The following is a 21609-nucleotide window of genomic DNA, read 5'->3' on the forward strand; positions in this document are numbered from 1 at the left end:
CATGCCCCTTCAGGGTCCTGCAGCTACTGAAGTGCCTGGGAGCAGTGCCCTAGGTAAGGAAGCAGTGGCAAGGGTGAGGCTCCCCTTTCAAGTGACATGGGGGCTGCAGATGCCAACGCAGCGCCTGAGCAGAGGGCCCCTGGAGAGGAGTATACATAAGACAGGAGTATACATGAGCTTAAGCACATGCAGAAAGAACACGGTTGTTCATGACAGCTGGGCTGAGATTATTTTACTGGTGCATGTGGAAGCTCTTGGGTCAGAGAAAGTTAATGAACATCAAGGTAGCATCATGTAAGTGCTCAGAATGTCAGGCTTGGAAAAATTTAGATCTTTTAAATATATACATAGGCATTTAATTAATTACTTTAGAGACAAGGTCTCACTCTGTTGCCCAGGCTGGAGTGCAGTGGCACTGCTAGCTGTAACCTTGACTTTCAGGCTCAAGCCATCCTCCTACCTCAGCCTCCCGAGTAGCTGGGACTACATGTGTGCACCACCACACCTGGCTAATTTTTTTCTAAACAAAAACTTGTGATTTCTATGTTTTCAATGTCAGGTTTATTTTTAATAAAATGAAAGAACAGGAAAAGATGCACAATTTTCTGAAACTTCTGAGGTTGAGGTAGATGAGTTTTTCTTAAGGTGTGTCTTTCATAACACTAGTTCCACAGGATGCTAATAGGTGTTAGATGAAAAGTGGCTTCTGTTATCAAATGGACTTGGAAAACATTGGGTGAAACAGTTAAACAGTTTTCTTCCTACAAGACTGCACAGAGCTTCTCATATATTCATGTGCATAATGAGTCTCCATGAGAAGATGTGAGTTTAACAGCTGCCCCTCTTCCCAATCTGAGGCGCAGGAACATTCTTTGCTTTCATTGTTGCTGGTGTTAATTTCACTGATAGCTGCTGGGAATGATTCAGGGCATCTAATTGGTGTTTATCAATTGCTCTGTTTATCAATAGGTCACAGCGGCTACCAATAACAGAAATGTCACTTTTTGGTACCTAACCTGCTTGGACTTTGTATATCTCTTCCTGCACAATAAATTGCCTAAAAACATAGGAGGTTAAAAACAACAAAAAGCATTTATTATCTCACTGTTTCTGTGGATTAGGGATTTAGGGACGGCTTAAATGGGTGATTCTGGTTTCGTATGTCTCATGAGGTTGCAGTCACCTGAAGGCTTGACTGGAGTTGAAGGCTCCACTTCCAGGATGGTCCCAGTGAATCTCACCTCCTGGTATTCATGCCCTGTGTGGTTCCCTCCCATAATGAACAGGCCTGAGTTCATTGAGTGTAATGAACACTCCATAGGATATCATAGAAATGATGGACAGTGAATTCTGAGGCTAGATCACAAAAGACACTGACTTCTGTCCTGTTCTCTCTTGGATCACCTGCTCTGGAGGAAGTCAGCCACCACGTGAGAACACTCAGCCAGCCTGGTAAGGAGACCTATGCATCAAGGAATTGAGGTCTCCAGCCAACAACCAGTACAACTTACTTGCCATGTGAATGAGCCATCCTGGAAGTGAATGACATTGTGACTACAACTTTATGAGAGACCCTGAGCCAGAACTATCCTGCTAAGCTGCTTCTAAATTCCTGATTCACCAAAATTTTGTAACATAATACATGTTCTTAGTTATTTTAAGCCACTAAATTTTGGGATAACTTGTTACACAGCAATAGATAACTAATACACATACTTAGTGCCAAGGCTGTGTAATAAACAGCCGATTCAGCTCACTAGCTAAGGAATCTGCTTACTTCCCAAGCCAAAAGTGGTCTTGACCAATGTCCTTTGACTGACCCCAAATGGTAATAGCACAAATAGTTCTCCCTATCCTTTCATACTAAAGCATCTCTGAAAGGTCTGACTCATGAGGGTCATTGGTATGGGGCATTGATGACTGGCACTTCTCAGAATTAGGGTTTATGAAATTTGTTTGATTCTTATGAGTCATTGTGAGTCTGGTTTCATGGTTTTTCCAGCTCAACATCTTTTTTTTAAATTTCTTTTTCAAAATTGGCTTTCTTGGGGTTGACAGCCCAACATTTTTTTTTTTTTTTGAGATAGGGTCTCTATCGCCCAGGCTGTAGTGCAGTGGTACAATCACAGCTCACTGCAGCCTCCACCTCTCCTACTCAGCCTCCCAAGTAGCTGAGACTACAGGTAGGCACCACCACGTCTGGCTAATTTTGGTATTTTTTGTAGAGATGGGGTTTTGTCATGCTTCCCAGGCTGCTCTACAGCTCAACATTCTTGGCCATGGAATACTTTCTTTGTGCAATGGACATAGTTGGTCCTTACCAGCATTCCTTCTCCCTTCTTTCTAAGATAGAGCCCCAGGAAAAGATGATCTCTCTTATTCTTCTTGCTGTTGTTGTTCTTGGAATTGCTGCTGCCATCCTATTTCCAGAAGAATAGTAAAATGAGCTCCAATGTATCTGTCACCCACCTTCAGCAATTACAACTCACCAATAATTCTTTCATCTATACTTCCACCCAAATCCATACCTCTCCCACCTCTGACAATTTTGAAGCAAATTCTAGTCATCACATTATTTCATACATAAATTTTAGTATGTATCTTAAAAAGATGAGGACTCTTAACACAATCACAATTCCTTTATCATACCTCAGACTCTTTTTCCCTCCCACACCAAATAATTCCTTTTCGTTGCATATCCATGACTATTGAGTTTTTACTTGGCTCACAGTCTGTCTAGGAACATAAATTCTCCTTGTGTCTAATTGAGACCTGTGCCTGCTGGGAGAGATAATTACTCGTTAGCAGTCAATAATCTCCTGTGCCTGGATCATAAGTGTCAGTACTATTTGAAAGGTTAACTGAGCCCAAATCCCTACTGTGAAACACGTAGTCAGACAGACTTGGATTAGAGTCTTGCCAGTTACTAACTATGACTGTGGGCAAGTAGCTAAACTCCAGATCTCAGTTTTCACAATTATTTAAAAATATGACAGTACAGGGGACCCATGGACCTGGATGTTGGGAATAAGAAGCAGAGGGAACAGACTCTTCCTGAGCCCCAGAAATTGCATTCTGCTCCCCAGAAAACAGGTTCCCCTTTCCATTGCCCACTCTGTAACTCTTCCCCACCCATTCAGGCACTGATTGGAAGAGTCAGGATTTCTTCAGCAGTCTCGTATGTTTCAAATCAACCCAAGATTGTACGGTAGGAGCTCAATATTGATGATAAATATATTTTATGAGTGTGTTTTTGAGAATATTTTCTTAAAGGCTCTTCCAATAAATAATTTACTGGGCAATGAAAAATGGAGAAGGCGACTCTGATTACACTTTGGAGCAACTAAAGCGTGAAGTTTAAGGAACCTAGGCAGCCCATGGCTATTTAAAAGCTTTCTGGAAGGGGTAATTCTTCCACATTTTTTTTAAAGGTTACAGCCCAGCAGTTGGTCTCTTGAATGGTGCTCTTCTCCTAACTCCCTCCTGGATGCCACTCTGAAATCATTATCGTCACGATTTCATTCTGCTTGGTGCATAGCACATAACTCTTCTGAGCATTCCTTTTTTTGTCTTTAAAATTGAAATAGTCACATTGTTAGGATTTTGGGTGAGAAGTAAAAAAAAAATTTTTTTTGAGACAGGATCTTGCTCTGTTGCCCAGGCTGGAGTGCAGTGGTGTGATCTTGGCTTACTGCAGCCCCAACATCATTGGCTCAAGCGATCCTCCCACCTCAGCCTCCTGAGTAGCTGGGATTCCAGGCACATGCCACCACACCCAGCTAATATTTTTATTTTTATTTTGTAGAGACAGGGTCTTACTTTGTTTCTCAGGCTGGTTTCAAACTCCTGGCCTCAAGGGATCCTCCTGTCTTGGTCTCCCACAGTGCTGGGATTATAGGTAGGAGGCATCACACCTGGCCTTTGGGTGAGAATTTGAAGGTATTTGAGATTGTTATGACCAGGAATTAATGAATCAATCAATCAGTAGATTAGTTGGTTCATTTATTAAATCAACAACTATTTAGTGAGTAACAAGTGCCAGGTACTGTGTTAGGTTCTGAGTTTACTGTGGTAAATGATACAGCAATCTTTGCCCTTCTGGAGCTTAGAATCTGGAAGGGAAAGCAGTCCACAAATGGGTAAAAAGCAAACAAATATAAAAACAAAAACAATAAGTGTTCTGAAGATAATAATGGTCGGGAATGCTGATAGAGAATCTTGAAGGGGAGGAACTGTCTTAAATCTTGTGGTCAGGAAAGATTCCTCTGATGTGTGCAATTAAGCTGAGACCTGAAGGGTGAGCGCCCCAAGTCTCATTCCTGGAGGTTCCCAAAGAATTATTAATGGACCCTCTCATCAAGATAAAATGAAAATATCTTAATCTGGCATTCAAGTTTCTCCAAGATTAGGGTTGCCAGATAAAATAAATAATGCCCATTTAATTCTGAATTTCAGACAGAAAACATTTTTAGTATGTTATTAAATATTGCATGAGACAAATTTATAAAAAATTCATTATTTGTCTGAAATTCAGATTTAACTGGGTGTCCTGTATTTTTATTTGCTAAATCTGTTAACCCTCTTCGTGATCTTCTCCAGCCAGCCTCTCTTGCCTACTCTCCACCTTTTCTTCCACACATTTGAAGATCTGTCCACAAGGAAGGGTCCAATTGCCTTGTCTTTGCTCATGCTGTTCCCTCTGCCTGGGTCACCATTCTCCCACTGTATCTTCTTGGTAAACTCTTCTTTCCCTTTAAACCCCTGTCCAGATGTTAACTTCTCAGGGAAACCTCTATCAGAGCACATTAGCCCCAGTTCAGGGTGCTCACCAAACCTGGTTCTTATAGGATTTTGCCTTATAATTCTGTGTTTTAGAACTGGTTTCTACAAAAACAGACAAGACTGAATGCCTAAAAAGGAAAGGTTATAAGGAATTCTCTCATTCTTCCTGCCCTCTCCCTTGCCCCTATCCCACTCAACTCCCTTTTTTTTTTCTTTTCTTTTTTTTTTTTTTTTTGAGAGACAAGGTCTTGCTCTGTCACCCAGGCTGGAATGCAGTGGCACAATCTTGGCTCACTGCAACCTCTGCCTCCTGGGCTCAAGTGATTCTCCAGCCTCAGCCTCCTGAGTAGCCGAGACTACAGGCACGTGCCACCACATCTGGCTAAATTTTTTTTCTATTTTGTTGTAGAGACAGGGTCTCACTATGTTGCCCAGGCTGGTCTCGAACTCCTGGGCTCAAGGGATCCGCCTTGGTCTCCCAAAGCTCTGGGATTACAGACGTGAGCCACCGTGCCCAGCTGCCAACTCCTTACAATATTAATATAAGACACACAGCACTTTTCTGTGCCAGGCACTGTGCCAAGTGCTTTGCATACAGCATTTCATGTAAACCCTCCATAACCTTATGAGGTAGATTTGGTTGAATCTCCACTTTGCAGGTGAGAAAATCAGGCATGTAGAGGTGAAGTTCATTGCCACTGTTTCCACATCTGTAAAATAAGACTCATATCAACATTTTCTCCATGAGGTTTTCTCCCAAACTAGAATGTAGGTTTCCAGAAGGCAGGAGCTTTGTTTTATAAACTTCCATATCCTCAGAGCCCATACTTGTGCCTAGCATTGAGTAGGCTCTCAGTAAATACTTGTTGAATGAATGAATGAATGAATGAGTCATGTTACAGATAAGGAAAGTGTAATTTAGGGACAGAGAAAGTAACTTACCCAAGGACCCATGGCTAGATGTGGTGAAACTTCCACTAGAACCAGAATCAGGGTGTGTTGGTAGATGTTTAACAACTGGCTCGGCTGGGTGCAGTGGCTCATGCCTGTAATCCCAGCACTTTGTGAGGCCAAGGCGGGGGGATTGCTTGAGCTCATGAGTTTGAGACCAGCCTGGGCAGCATGGTGAAACTCTATTTCTACAACAACAGCAACAACAACAACAACAACAAAATAAGCCAGGCATGGTGGCGCACGCCTGTAGTCCTAGCTATTTGGTAGGCTGAGGTGGGCTTCAGCCCGGGAGGGGGAGGTTGCTGTGAGCTGAGATCCCGCCACTGCACTCCAGCCTGGGTGATAGAGCCCGAGCTTGTCTCAAAAGCAAACAAAGAAACAAAAAAACCCTACAAGTAGCTCTCTGGAAAAACAACAACATTAACAACCCTGATTTGTAGCATTTGCTGATTTACATTGTATAAATACTCCTAGCATGGCTGATTTCAAGCTATCAACCTGGTGTCAATCAGCTTGCAAGTTTCCTACAAATTTAACCATGGGCTTTTGTAAACCTGTCTATGCAAGCTGGCATCAACATACCATGAACTAGAACACAGGGGTCTGGGTCCAAAGGGTACACCCTCACCATTACTCTCTCCTGTCTTCCCAAACAAGGCACAGTCTATATTCTATTTTTTTTGAGACGTAGTCTTGCTCTGTCGCCAGGCTGGAGTGCAGTGGTGCCATCTTGGCTCACTACAATCTCCACCTCCCTGGTTCAAGTGATTCCCCTGCCTCAGCCTCCCAAGTAGCTGGGACTACAGGCACGTGCCACCACACCCGGCTAATTTTTTGTATTTTAGTAGAGATGGGTTTTCACCATGTGGGCCAGGAAGATCTCAATCTCCTGACCTTGTGATCTGCCCTCCTCGGCCTCCCAAAGTGCTGGGATTACAGGCGTGAGCTACCACACCCGGCCGGGCACAGTCCATATTCTTATATAAGTAGGAGGGGGAAAGACACCCAAATAGACTGAATTCAATGCAGATTGCATAGGTGATCCTTTAAAAACATAAGCCCAGTCACAAAACTACCTTGCCTAAAACTTTCCTTATGCCGTTAGCATAAAATCCAATCCCTCTCTCTTTTTTTTTTTTTTTTTTTTTTTTTGAGACAGAGTCTTGCTCTGTCACCCAGGCTGGAGTGCAGTGGTGGAATCTCAGCTCACCACATCCTCTGACTCCTGGGTTCAAGCGATTCTCCTGCTTCAGCCTCCCAAGTAGAGGCATGTGCCACCATGCCCAGCTAATTTTTGTAATTTTTAGTAGAGACGAGATTTCACCGTGGTGGTCAGGCTGGTCTCAAACTCCTGACTTCAAGTGATCTGCCCGCCTTGGCATCCTAAAGTGCTGGGATTACAGGCGTGAGCCACCACGCCCGGCCACGCCTAGCCAAAATCTAATCTCTTTATCATGGCACACAAGGCCCATTATGAAACCTCTCCCTCTACCAGGCACCGTACTAGGCTTGGGGGATACAGTGGTGAACATGACACACACATGTACTGCTTGCATAGAGCTTGCAATCCAGTAAATGAGGCTGTCAAGAAACAAATAGTCAACCATTAAGCACAAAATTACAGAATGAGATATATACCTAGTGGAGCAGGTACTTGGAAAAAGAATAATGAGGAGAGAGGTTTATTACCTGGACCAGGGTGAGTTGAAGAAGCCCTTGTAAGAAAGTGACATTTGAGACCCGAAAGATGAGAGAATTGGATGAGGTATGGTGCTGATGGCCAGGCAGAAGGGGAGAGGATTTGTCATTCTGAGGAATAAGAATAATTTCTGTATAATTGGAGCCAGTGCAGATGGGATGGGGACCAAAATTATAAATATGAAGGGCATATAAATATAATATAATACATAAATATAATTATAAATATAAAGGACAGGGGCTTATGGAAGGAGGTTTAATTTCCTTTGAAGATGGAGCCTTAAGTCCCAGGTGCATTCTGATCTTGTTTAAGATCAGATGCACTCTGAATGATTCTCTTCCAATTATGGGCAACTTTCTCCTCCAGAAACCTTTTTATATCACCTGGGTAGCAACGGGATCATCTAGTGACCGTTAGACTTCGCATAGATGAGCAGACACAAGCCTAGAGAGGGACATGTGATCACCAACAGTTTCTCAGCCAGTAATAGTTGTACAGCCTTGGGACAAGTCACTTTCTGAGCCAGCACTATCTGATAGAAATTAATGGGAACCACAAATGAGAGCCACATGTGTAATTTAAAACTTTCTACTAACCACATTTAAGAAGTAAAGAGAAACAGGTAAAATTCATTTTATAATATATGAATTTGACCCAGTATACCCAAAATATCATTTCAACCTGTAATCAATGTAAGTCTTAGAAATCTGGTGTGTATTTTATTTACACTTATGGCACATCTCACTTCGGAGTAGCCATATCTCAAGCGCTCGGTAGCCATATGTGGCTAGTGAGTAAAGTATTGGATGGTGCAGTTGGGAGCGTCAGTTTCCTTTTCAGTGAAATGAGGATAAATCAGTGGAAGCTCGTGAGAGCGCACACGAAACACCCGGCACTCCGCCCTGGACACCAGGGACGCGCAATCAAGTTCGGTTTCTTCTGGTCCCTGCTCTCCCCTCCCGCCCCTCCTCTAAGTCTCCGCCCCCTTTCCCCGCCCCCTCAGGCTCCAGGCGGAAGCAACCCTGTTCCAAATGCAGCGCGCTTTACGGCGACGCGTCCTTTTACCGCGGTGTGGCCGGCTCGCTTGTCGCTCGCACTTTTGCCCTATTGGCTCTGCGGCTCCGCTCGCCGCACTTTACGGCAGTGTGGCTGGAGCCGCGGCTGACGGGCCCGCGGTCTGGGCGTGAGTGCAGGCAACCGGATTATTTGCTGGGCCGGGTACCATGGACGTGGGCGAACTTCTGAGCTACCAGGTATGAGGGGCAGGGAGGGCTGAGCGACCGCGTTCTCACCTGGGCAGGGGTCGCAGGAGCCAGAGCCCTTTCATCTCACCTCCTCTCGCCTCACTCCCGGGCCCTCTAACTTCTCATGCCACCCGGGGTCTCAGCCCCTCGTTTTACTTTCCTCTCCGAAGCCCTCCTGGGCCCTTTCGATTCATCCCTTCTCAAGACCTGAGCCCTTCACCTCCTCTTCCTCCCCCTGGGGCCTGGTTCCCTGAAACTCCTCTGAAACCCCAGACTATCCTTTTTTTCACAACCATGTCCTCTCAGCTCTCATGTCCCCCCAGTCATTGAGGTGATGGTGGTGGTGGCGGTGGGAGTGCACTGGTCTCACTTGGATTTGATCTCCAGCTTCTCCACTGACTGGCTATGTGGCTTTTGGACAAGTCATTCCCCCCCTCTTTGAACCAAGTTTTTGTATCTATATGGTGGAGACACTAATAACTGCCTTAGTAGGGTTGTTTGAGGACTGTACCAACTGGTATGTATGAAAGCTGGCTTTAAAGTGTGGAAAGCTGTGCTTGTGTTTACTGCGATTTGCAGGAGATGTTGGGAATTCTAGCATGGAATGAGTTTCTAGGAATCTTGCTCAGGGTCCCCCTTGCCTAGGAAACTTGTGGGGAAACTGTATGGGACCTAGAGAGCAGAAAGGGCTTGTCCAAAGTCACTCAGAAACAAGGAGCTGGAATTTGAGCTCAGGCGTACTGACTTCCACCCCAAAGTTTTTCCCCCGCTTTGATTCCATAGGAGGGTCATTGCGAGGGGCAGTAGAGCTGCACTGCTGAATGTCGTAGCCACTAGCCACATAGGCTGTTGATTGCTTGAAATGTGACTAGTCTGAATTGAGAAATACTGTAAGTATAAAGTCACATTTGGGTTGGAGACTAGTATGGAAAAAGTGAAAATTTTATATTGATTACATGATCGTACTGATTATATCAATTACATTGGTTATTGGTCATATTGATTAAATGATCATATTTTGGATAATGGGTGAAATAAAATATACTTAATTTTTAAAATTTTATTTTATTGTTATTTAGAGACAGGATCTTGCTCTGTCGTCCATGCTGCAGTGCAGTGGCACAATCATTGCTCACAGTAGCCTTAAACTCCTAGGTCTAAGGTATCCTCCCAAGTAGCTAGGACTGCAGGCAGGCATCACTATGCTTGGCTGATTTTTAAATTTTTTGTAGTGACAGGGTCTTGCTGTGTTGCCCAAGATGGTCTCAAACTCCTAGCCTCAGGCAGTCTTCCCACTTGGCCTCCCAAAGTGCTGGGATTACAGGTATGAGCCACCACACACCACGCCCAGCCAATAAAATATGTTTAAAACCAATTTTAACTGCCCCTCTTGATATTTTAATGTGTTTACTAGAAAATTTAAAATCACGTATATAGTTCAGCTTATATTTTTGTTAGACAGCCCTGCAGTCAAGAATAGGTGATTAAGAGCCATGAGTCTGGACGCCTAGATTGCTGGCAGTCTCTGTTTTGCTACTAACTGGCTGCTGTAACCTTGAACAAAATACTTAATTTCTCTGTGCCTTGGTTTCCTCATCTGTAAATGGGGGACAGTGACAGTAGCTGCCTCACAGGGCTGTTGTGAAGCTGTTGAGAAATGGAAAGTCCTTAGACAATGCTTGCCAAAGAGTAAACATTCAGTAAATATTAGCAGTTATTTTCATACCGCTCCCTCAGCCAACGTACAAGAAATTGACCCTGGACACTTAAGACATCATGGGAAAGAACAGTTCAGCAATGGGGAGCTATATAGCCAAGAGATTTTTCTTTTAAAGACAGTTTAATTGATAGTGAAAGATGAAGGGAAATAGGCAAGTTATTAAATCAGTGATTGTATGCCGGCTTGGAATTTCTAGAATGGCTAGCCCATTAAAGCTAGAAAAGTTTCATTCATTTGCTCAACAAATATATATTGAACACCTACTGTGTGCAAGGCAGTCTATCCACTGGGTATACAACACTGAATAAAAGACAAGATTCTTGCCTTTGTGGAGCATCTGGTGGGAAGTTACAAGATAATAAGTAAACAATGCATTCAGTTTGTGGTAAGTGCTAGGAAGGGAATATAGCAGAGTATGCTATAAAATTGCACTGCTTTGTATAGTAGCCACTAGGCACATGTGATTATTGAATACTTAAAATGTGGCTAGTTACGAATTTAGATCTGCTACATGTGCAAAATACACACTGGATTTCAAAGATTTAGTATGAAAATAATGTACAATATCTTTTTTTTTTTTTTGAGATGGAGTTTCGCTCTTGTTGCCCAGGCTGGAGTGCAATGGTGAGATCTCAGCTGACTGCAACCTCTGCCTCTTGGGTTCAAGCGATTCTCCTGCCTCAGCCTCCTGAGTAGCTGGGATTACAGGCATGCACCACCACGCCTGGCTAATTTTGTATTTTTAGTAGCAATGGGGTTTCTCCATGTTGGTCAGGCTGGTCTTGACTCCCAACCTCAGGTGATCTGCCAGCCTTGGCCTCCCAAAGTGCTGTGATTACAGGCGTGAGCCACCGCCCCTGGCCACGTGAAAATAATGTACAGTATCTTAACTTTTATGCTGATTACATGTTGAATAAATGATAACACTTACGATATATTGGATTAAAGAAAATATATTATTAAAATTAATGTTGCTTTTAAAAAAACTTTTAAAATGTGGCTACTAGAAAATGTAAAGTGGGCCGGGTGTGGTAGCTCATGCCTGTAATCCCAGCACTTTGGAAGGCTGAGGCGGGTGGGTCACCTGAGGTTGGGAGTTTGAGACCAGCCTGACCAACATGAAGAAACCATGTCTTTACTAAAAATATAAAAAATTAGCCGGGCATGGTGGTGCATGCCTGTAATCCCAGCTACTTGGGAGGCTGAGGCAGGAGAATTGCTTGAACCTGGGAGGTAGAGGTTGCAGTGAGCTGAGATCGTCCCATTGCACTCCAGCCTGGGCAACAAGAGCGAAAATCTCTCTCAAAGAAAAAAAAAAAAGAAAATGTAAAGTTAGGTGTTTTGTTTGTGGCTTTTGTTGTATTTTTATTGGACAACACTCCTGTAGAAAATAACCCCTGGGAGTTGGGGACAGGACCTTTTACTTTATGTAATGTGGTCGAGGAAGGACACAGAGGAATGGGCATTAAAGGACTGAAGGTTGAGAGGGAGCCAGTCATGTGAAGGGAGCAGAATGATGGAGGCAGCAAGAACAGCAAGTATGGACATAGGCTATTGGTAGAAGCTGGTGCAGCCTCTTAGGGGACCAGAAAGAGGATCTATGTTGCTGAAACGGGAAGTGAGCAGGGGAATGGTAAGTGACAAAGCTGAAGATGTAGGCACGTGACAAGACTATGTAGGCCTTCCTTGTGGGCCATGATAAAGACCTTGACTTTGAGAGATACGGTAGATACCTTCATTCAACCCACTTGTTCACGGATGAAAGTGAACCTTAGTCTGATAAAGGGACTCACCTGAGGTTGTGGGCCAAGGTGGTGGCCAGAGTTGAAACTAGAATCCTGGTCTCCTTATTATTATTTTTTAATGTTTACACATCTTACCACATTTAATCTTAATGGCAGTACTTAATATGTTAATATAGGAACCTTCATTTTAAAGATGAGGGAATAGGTATAGAGAATAAAAAACGTGTCCAGATTCACACAAGTAAAATGTACCTCAAGGATTCCAATCTAGGTAGCTTTGCTTCGTGATCATAAACATTTGTTTATTGTGTTATTCCAAAAGTATTTCATTTTGTCAATCTGACCCCTTTCCCCCTCACCAAGAGCAAATATGCCTACCGCCTACAGGTAGATTGGGGTTGCCACAGGCTAATTTTCCTGAACTACAAAATATTACTTGCCTTCCTTATCCTGGATCTTGGCCTTTACATTTTCTATTGTATCTGAGGGTTCAACCTAAGAGTTTTAAAATGCAAATATGTTGGTTGCACAATAAGAAACTACAATAGTAGAACTCATTTAATTCAGGTTGACAACACTGAACTGAACCGGTAACAGGGCTGAAACCTCCTAAGTCTGCTACTGGAGAGCACTTTGATCTCGCCAGCCTAGGGCGGGTATGCTCATGTCCAGCTGGCCAGCCAGGAGCATCTCCTTCCCCATCGCAGGTTCCCCACTTTGGTTAATTGGCCGGCTAGAACCATTCGAGAGGTGAGAGGCCCACCCGTTTAGGCACCAAAAACCAGCTCTAGGCCTTTGCTCAGCTAAATATCCTCAATTCAAGGCTAAGTTTCAGAACCCAGATTCAGAATCATGGTCTATGGCTTTGGAAAGCAGCACCGGTCCCAAAATCCACCTCAGGACCTTATTCAGGCCCTGGCTTCCTTATACCACCTGGCCCTTATCTCAGAATCCTGGTCTCCTTATTTCCAGCTCTGTACATTCCCCATGTGTTCTGTTCATTCAGTTTTCTTTTTGTAAGATCCATGTCCACTCTTCCTGTTCCTAAAAGATGGTAAAGGCTGGAATGTAGTTCGTAATCAGTTGCACCCATCCTCTTGCAGAAAGTCATGAGTTTATGGATGCAAAAGTTCTTTGAGGCCAAGCGTGGTTGTTCACCCCTGTAATCCCAGCACTTTGGGAGGCCAAGGCAGGCGGATCTCTTGAGTCCAGGAGTTCCAGACCAGCCTGGGCAACATGGTGAATACCTGTCTCTACAAAAAGTATAAAAATCAGCTGGGCATGGTGGTGTGTGTCTGTGGTCCCAGCTACTTAGGAGGCTGAGGAGGGAGGATTACTTGAGCCTGGGAAGCAGAAGTTACACTGAGCCAAGATCGTGCCACTGTGCTCTAGCCTGGGTGACAGAGCGAGACCCTGTCTCAAAAACAAAAAACAAACAAAAAAACTCCTTGAAAACAGTAACATTTTATAGACATGAAAGATGCTTTACTAACCAGCATGATCTATCTAAATCCTCATAACAACCCTATGAGGAAGGTACTGTTGTTAATCCCTGTTGTACAGATAAGGAAACTGAGGTACAGAAAAGAGCACCTACCTTAAGGCATCTAGCTAGGTAGAGGCAAGGCCAGGGTACCCGGGCAGTCTTACTTCATAGTTGGAGCTCCTAACCACTGTGCCATACTGCCTGCCTGCTATATGCCAGATGCAGAACCAAAGTGTTTTCAGACAAGTTATCACATTTAATTCTCAACATGCCTTCTGAGGTTGGCAGCATGCCTGTATTATAGGAAAGGAAACTCAACCTAGGGAGGTCAAGCTGCCTGCCGAAAGCCAGACAACCAGTAAGGAGCAGGGCCAGAACTGAAACCAGCTGAACACTCAGAGGTAGTTTTCCATTTTGTTTTCAGATTTGAAAACTTTTTAAAGTTGAGGTATAGTCCAGATGTCGAATAATACATACATCTTATGAGCCTTTGGTTATAGTTACCATTTACAAAGTAGACTCAGTACGACCACTGAAGTTTGCTTCTCGGGGACATAAGGGAACAAAATTGTCTGATTTGAACATCCCCATCCCTAGAGTTTGATTCAGTCTCCTGTGGGACTTTAGATTCTGCATTTCTAACCAGATCCCAGGTGATGCTGATGCTGTACTTTGTGATCCCCTGGTCTAAAATGATCTCCCTTCCTTGAAAAATTTTCCCCAGCTGAGACATTCTCTTCCTCTCTTGTGGGCATTGGTTTGCAGATTTTTGAGCTTAAGTTGTACTTTTTCCCTGCCATTCAAGATATTGAGAGCAAATCACTTAATCTTCCTGGGCCTCAGTTTCCTCATATGCCTAATGAGGGGATTAAGTACGCGACTCTCTCTGAGGCCCCTTCTAGCTTTAAAATTCTGTGGTACTAATTATTTAGACCCGGGCTCCAGAGATTTCAAGGGATAAAAATGCTTCATGTGGTAGACTGAGTGGGGCTGAGAATCTGGGAGATTTGGGTTTTAATCCCACTTTTATCATTACTTATCTGGGTGACTCAGGACAAGTCACTTTCCCTTTCTATACATCATTTTTTTTTCAATCGCTTGTAAAATGAGGAGACTGAGCGATATGACTTCTGGTTCTTTTCATTTCCAAAATTCAGAGACTAAGATGGATGCCGTTTCTAAAATTCAGAGACTAAGCCAGGAAAAATATCATGCAGTGTCAAGAAATGTTTATTAAAAGTATTTAACATTTTTTGGGTGCTTACTACATTTCATTTTTGGGGCAACTTGGTGGGAAGATTCCAATTTTCTGCTGAGATTGGTTCTTCTACAAGTAATAGAGATAGGCACTAAGCGCCTCAGTATATGCCGTATATCCTTGACATATGTTAACTATTCATTTGAGAAGACAGGAGAATTACAATATGGGCAGGAGGTGGTGGAAAAAGTCTTCAAGAGGAAACCAGTTATGTTCCCAATATGGAAATGTACTTTTTTGATGCCTTCAGGCTTAGACATCTCATCAAGAAGTGTGCCCAGCAGTGCCTTGGCTGAGAAGTTTCTGCTGGCATAGGCGCGTATATGAACTCCAGGGCACTCTCATTAAATCTGATTCCACAGATGTCTGGAAAAAGTTCTTACCTCTGAAGTTTTCCAATAAAGAATTCACATTTAGTATGGCTTGTGACATGAGAGGTATTCTTTTTGAGGCAAATTGGGGTCAGGGACCCTTGGTTTTGGTGATATTGCAGACATCCACTCCTCTTGTCCTCTATCAGTAATATCTTAGCATATCTCTTGGACTGCAGAAGCTTACAGAAATATCTAAACTTGCTCCTTTCACCCTCTTAGTTTTTTCTTTTGAAATAAAATTTTAGATTATAATAAAGTGATAGAAATAGTATTAAAGAAAATGCTTGAGAAGAGGAAAACTATTATCCTAGTTCAATCAATATTTTTCTGTTCGCACAGTCCTTACGTATTTTGTGAGGCTGGAACCATTGCATATATACTACTTTATGTTCTATGTTTTTAATTTAACATTGCCAGCAATATTTTCTGTGTTTCTACATCTCCTTCATGTTATTTTTAATATTTGCATACTTTTTGGTTGAGTGATAGACCACTTTCCCTAAACTGTTCTTCTACAGTTGGATGTTTAGGTGGTTTTCCGGTTTTTGTTCTTGGAGATAACATTGTAGTGAAGTGCTTTGTTCATGTAGCATTTTTTTCCTTCCCATCTGTCATTAGTAATTACCATGTGCCATCTCCTGTGCCAAGTATTGCATGCACTAAAATTATTATGACATGGACCATGGACATTAAAGAAGAATTCATAATGTAAGGAGCAAGACAGACATTTAGAAAACTAACTCTATGAATAAAAGTATTATGGGAGCACAGTGGAAGGAACGGTTGGATATGGAAAGGGGATATATCGATGGGGATGGATTTGGTTTGGTCATTGAAGAAAAGGGAGATGACACTGGAATCCTAGCCTTGATGAATGGGTAGGGATTCTGTGGGTGGTAAAGGATACTGGAGACAGTGATTCTTGACTGGGATTATTAAGAGCAAAAGCAGGGTAGTGAAATGTTCAGAACATAGGGTAAATGCAGCAATGGGTAAAAAGCAGGGAGTGGTCGGAGACGATGGGGGTCATCTCAGCTGCAGACGTGTGGCGTAATACATCATACGCACGTGGAGTGAATCATTGGTTGTTTTACAGTGCTAACAGTATACTGTTTGTGTGTGTTCCAATTTTATTACAACCGTTTTTTAAACAATAGAATCAGGGTCTCCCTATGTTGTCCAGGCTGGTCTTGAACTCTTGGACTTGAGCTATCCTCCTGCCTCAGTCTCCCAAAGTGCTGGGATTACAAGCATGAGCCACTGTGGCTGGCCCCAGTTTTATTACAATCTTGATAGTACTAGTTCATAATTTATTTTTTCCACTAATCTACTAGGTATATTAAAGACTAGTTCAAGGTTGCTTTAATAAGCATTATTTTTTTCTTGTGTGAGTTTATCATTTGTATTATTATGTGCCTCATAAGGTAGTAGTTGTAATTTCGTAATTGAGTTTTTCTGTTTTATGGGTTTTTTGGTTGTTGTTGTTGTGTGTATAAGAAACATTACTGAAAATCTGAAAACTGGTGCTCAGATACATCCTTCATTCTGTGAAGGCCTCATCCCAGTAGCCCTAAGAATATGATTCTAATCATGAAGTCATTTTATATAGGCTCTTTTTGCATGTCAGTTTAGTACATTTTGAAGTTACTTTTTGTTGGAAGTGTGACTATAACAGATAAGGAGGACCAGAACAGATACAGAGCTATTCTCATTGATAACATTTCAGACTGTTTTTCTCTTCCATCTCATGAGTGATTTTTTTCCTTAAGTTCACTTCCTCCCTCTGCATTCTTCTCATCATCTCTTTCTTCTGGCCCATTCTTCTCACACTTACAAAACACATTCTATTTATATGCCTCCTTACACACGTTTTTTACTAAACTGTAGACTTAGAGGCAAGGACCAGCACCTAGCAGAGCATCTCAACTGTAGTTAATGTCTAATACATGGTTGTTTAATGACTGAATGAACTGGGACATGTCTTTGTATATGCCCTGGTTGTTTCCCCTTCTGGAAAGCTCTTGCTCTACTATCTTGTTAGCTTGTTGGCCTACATCTCTGTGCTTTCATGTCAGACTTCAAGAAAATTGGGTTCACACCTGATACTTCAGTTGCTTAATCATTTTCCTCTTCTTTATTATCATATCTTGCCACTCTTGCTACAAAACCTATATTCTTTGCTTTTTAACTTTTTATTTTGAATTTTAAACTTAGAAAAAATTATAAAAATAGTAGAGTTTCCGTATATTCCTCATCCAGCTTCCCCTAAAGCTAACATCTCATATAACCATTATGTAAAGATCAAAACTAGGGAATTAACATTCGTGTAATACTAGTAACTAAACTGCACACTTAATTCAGATGCCATCAGAGATGTCTGGTCATTTTTCTGTTTCAGGTTTCTATCCAGGATCCCACATAATGTTTGTCATATTTCCTTAGTCTTCCGTTATCTTTCATGTTGAAGAGTACTGGTCAGCTATTTTGTAGAATGTCCAAAACCTACATTCTTGAACTTGTCAGTGCTGTCTTTTGCCAAAGATTTTCTTGGGCCTCATTATTCTGGAATCTTCACTAGAATTTGACTCTGTAACCCTCTTCTTCATCATTTTAGAAGAACTCATTCATTCTTTTCCTTTCAGCATCTTTTTGCAGACAGCTCTTAGTTCACCGTCCCTGATTAACGTTTCATGTGTGTACTGAACATTCTGGCCAGATGTTCAGATATCACATAATTCTCTGCTTCCTCCCCTGCCTATCCCCATGGCCAGCTTTGCATTTTAGTCAGGGGTGTTGATGTTCAGCAGACTTGAAAGGAGCCTTGGAGCTATTTCTCAAAGATGAAAGGGCTCGAAGATGAAAGACAAGGTTCTTTACTTTTTTTTTTTTTTTTTTTTGAGACAGAGTTTTGCTCTTGTTGCCCAGTGCAATGGCATGATCTCAGCTCACTGCAACCTCTGCCTCCTGGGTTCAAGCGACTCTCCTGCCTCAGCCTCTCGAGTCGCTGGGATTACAGGCATGCGCCACCACGCCTGGCTGATTTTGTATTTTTAGTAGAAACGGGGTTTCTCCGTGTTGGTCAGGTTGGTCTCGAACTCCCGACCTCAGGTGATCCGCCTGTCTCGACCTCCCAAAGTGCTGGGATTACAGGCATGAGCCACCGCGCCCGGCCATGGTTCTTTTCTTCATGGGTGGTACAGGCTCATGAGCACAGAGCCTGCCTCTCTCTCAGAGTAAAGAAGGTGTTAGGATGTGAAAATGATTAACTCACAGTTTTTGCTCTCCTGGAGCTTGCAGTCTAATGGGGTATACCCCAGATTTGAAATCCAAGTACAGAGTGTCAGTGCTGTCAGGGCTGTTATGGTGCCATGAACAAGATGTGGTGGCACAAAGACACAAGCAGCTCTACTGCTGGGAAGTTGGAAAAGGCTTTATGGAGGGAGCGCTGCACCTTCAGGAGTCTTCTCTCCATCCCTTCCTTTCTGTTCCAACCGCCACCACCTTAGTTTAGACTCTTAAAACTTTGTTGACAGGGTGTAGTGCTTCACACCTGTAATCCCAGCACTTTGGGAGGCTGAGGTGGGAGGATCTCTTGAGCTCAGGAGTTTGAGACCAGCCTGGGCAACACAGTGAGACATCGTCTCAAAAAAAAAAAAAAAATTTGCTGGGTTTGGAGGTGCGCACTTATAATCCCAGCTACTGGGGATGCTGAAGTGGGAGGATTGCTTGAGACCAGGAGATTGATGTTGCAATGAGCGGTGATCACACCACTGCACTCCAGCCTGAGTGACAGAGCTAGATCCTGTCTCAAAAAAAAAAAAAAGGGAAGACTGTCAAATAAGTAGCCTCCTGGGTGGTCTTACTTTTATCATTGTGGATCTCATATTGGCATGGTGAGATCCAACAGAGGCCAACAGAGAACACTGTTCTTCAGTCATAGACTTCAGTCCTACCTAGTTCAGCTTCCTTGGAGACAGGTCTTCTTACTAAGTTGCCTTGCTAATTTTGAAGGTGAATTTGATGAAGACAGCCGTGCCTTTCTGCAGTCTCTCAGTAGTTGTCATTGTTTAAATTGAGGGATTGAATTTATAAGGTTTAACCAATTAGAGAAGTTTTCCTATATAAAAATGACTTCATTGGAGAATGTGGATGGTTCACAATAGCTTGTCAGCACTGTGGGAGAAAATACTTCAAAGCCTGTTAGGCATCCCTTAATGTTTAGCTTAGTGCATGAACATGAACTCTGGGTCAGATGGCCTGCATTGGAATCTCAGCTCTGCTACTTGCTAGCTATGTGACCTTGGGTCCGTTAATTAACCTCTTTAAGCCTCAGGTCTTCATCTTTAAAATAGAGATTGTATAATAGTGTCTATCTCTGCCCAACCATCTTTAAAAAAATTTCTGCTTTACCATCTTTCTTAAAAATAAAGGATTAAATGAGACAATTTGGATAGTGCTAAGTAGTACAGTGCCTGACACATAGTGAGTGCCCAGTAAGTGTTACCCATTAATTTTCGTTATTTATCTCATTACTAACAACACACATGCTACAGCAACATGGCAAAAAAAAATTTTTTTTTAATCCTACAAAACTGCCTCAGTATTCCCAAGGTCATTGGTCCCTTGGAGATTAAGGTTCAGAATCCTATGTAAAGAAATGAGAACAGTTTTTTACCCACACATGCCACCGTATAGAAATGTTCACAGTAGGTTAAAATACAACCTTATTCCACTACAGTTAGCAGTCATTGATATCAAGAATTATGTCATCACCATAGTAGTTATTTTCCCACGGTCTCTTTAATATTACTAAGATATCTCAGTTTTCCTATTTTCTAGCGCCAAGAATCTCGTTTACAAATTACTCCTTCCTTTGTCTTTTTTTCCCCTTAGTGTCCTAAAGGAAGTGGTTGGGTTTGGTCTGAGTCTTGTGTAGCTGTAGAGAAATTGGAATCAGGAGAAGATGTAGTAGGAATTCTGATACTGCTTTTACCTTCTCCAAGGTCAGCCATTTAGCTCTTTAGTATTTCAGCTGAATATTGGCATCCCTTGGAGATACTAAGGGTTTGGTTCCAAAGCACTCCAGTAAAGCAAGTCATACAAATCTTTTGGTTTCCCAGTGCATATTAAAGTTCTGTTTATACTATACTGCAGCCTAATAAGTGTGCAATAGTATTGTGTCTAAACAATGCACATACTTTAATTAAAAATGCTTTGTTGTTAAAAGCTGCTAACCATCATCTGAGCCTTCAGCAAGTTATCTTTTTGCTGGTGGATGGAGGGTCTTGCCTCCTTTTGCTGGCTGCTGACTGATTAGGGTGGTGTTTGCTGAAGGTTGGGGTGGCTGTGGCAATTTCTTAAGACAACGGTGAAGTCTGCTCCATCTGTTGGCTCTTCCTTTCATGAAAGATTTCTCTGTAGCAAGCTGTGCTGTTTCATAGCGTTTTACCCACAGTAGAACTTTTTTCAGAATTAGAGTCAGTTCTCTTAAACTGTGCTGCCAATTTATCATCTAAGTTCATGTAATATTCTAAATCCTTTGTTGTCATTTCAACAATGTCCACAGCATCTTCACTAGGAGTAGAGTTTATCTCTAGAAGCCACTTTCTTTGCTCATCCTTAGGAAACATTCCATTCAAGTCTGATCATGAGATTGCAGCAATTCAGTCACATCTTCAGGGTCTGCTTTGGATTCTAGTTATCTTACTGTTTCCACCACATCTGCAGTTAGTTCTTCCACTGAAATCTTGAACCCCTCAAAGACATCCACGAGGATTGGAATCAATTTCTTCTAAGCTCCTGTTAATGTTAATATATTGTCCTCCTCCCATGAATTATGAATGTTCTTGATGGCATCTAGAATGATAAATCTTTTCCAGAAACTTTTCAATTTATTTTGCCCAGATCCATCAGAAGAATCACTATCCATGGCAGCTGTAGACTTATGAATGCATTTCTTAAATATTAAATAATAATACTTGAAAGTTGAAATTACTCTTTGATCCATGGGCTGCAGAATGGATGCTGTGTGTGCAGGCATATAATTAACATTCATCTCCTTGTACATCTCCATCAGAGCTCTTGGGTGACCAGATGCATTGGCAATGAACAGTAATATTTTGGGAGAAATTTTTTTTTTTCTGAGCAGTAGGTCTTAACAGTGGGCTTAAAATATTCAGTAAACAATGCTGTAAACAGATATGCTGTCATCCAGGCTTTGTTATTCCATTTCTAGAACACAGGCAGGGTAGATTTAGCATAATTCCCAAGGGCCCTAGGATTTCAAAATGCTAAATGAGCATTGGCTTCAATTTAAAAGTCACCTGCTGCATTAGCCCCTAACAAGA

At 42.3% G+C, this 21609-nt stretch overlaps 1 protein-coding gene and 1 long non-coding RNA gene across 3 annotated transcripts in view; one reads left to right on the forward strand and one right to left on the reverse strand.

Moving 5' to 3' along the window:
* Positions 1-550: 550 nt before the first annotated feature.
* LOC129138213 (uncharacterized) lies at positions 551-7132 on the reverse strand. 2 transcript variants are annotated; one of them, XR_008541307.2, is made up of 5 exons: positions 7061-7132; positions 5725-5921; positions 5405-5492; positions 2322-2420; positions 551-1057 (listed from the first exon to the last, which is right to left on the reverse strand). It is a non-coding gene; the product is annotated as an uncharacterized LOC129138213 (long non-coding RNA). The 2 variants fall into 2 exon arrangements; XR_008541308.1 differs by having other exon boundaries at positions 6947-7129.
* A 1445-nt stretch (positions 7133-8577) lies between these two features.
* CTNNBL1 (catenin beta like 1) overlaps positions 8578-21609 on the forward strand; it is a 177191-nt gene continuing 164159 nt past the window's right edge. The window contains 1 exon segment of the mRNA NM_001246652.1: positions 8578-8688. Within this exon segment, the coding sequence (NP_001233581.1) occupies positions 8659-8688 (30 nt within the window). The 5' untranslated portion in view covers positions 8578-8658.

This window comes from Pan troglodytes, chromosome 21, assembly GCF_028858775.2.
Source record: "Pan troglodytes isolate AG18354 chromosome 21, NHGRI_mPanTro3-v2.0_pri, whole genome shotgun sequence".
NCBI classification, from domain to species: Eukaryota; Metazoa; Chordata; class Mammalia; order Primates; family Hominidae; genus Pan; species Pan troglodytes.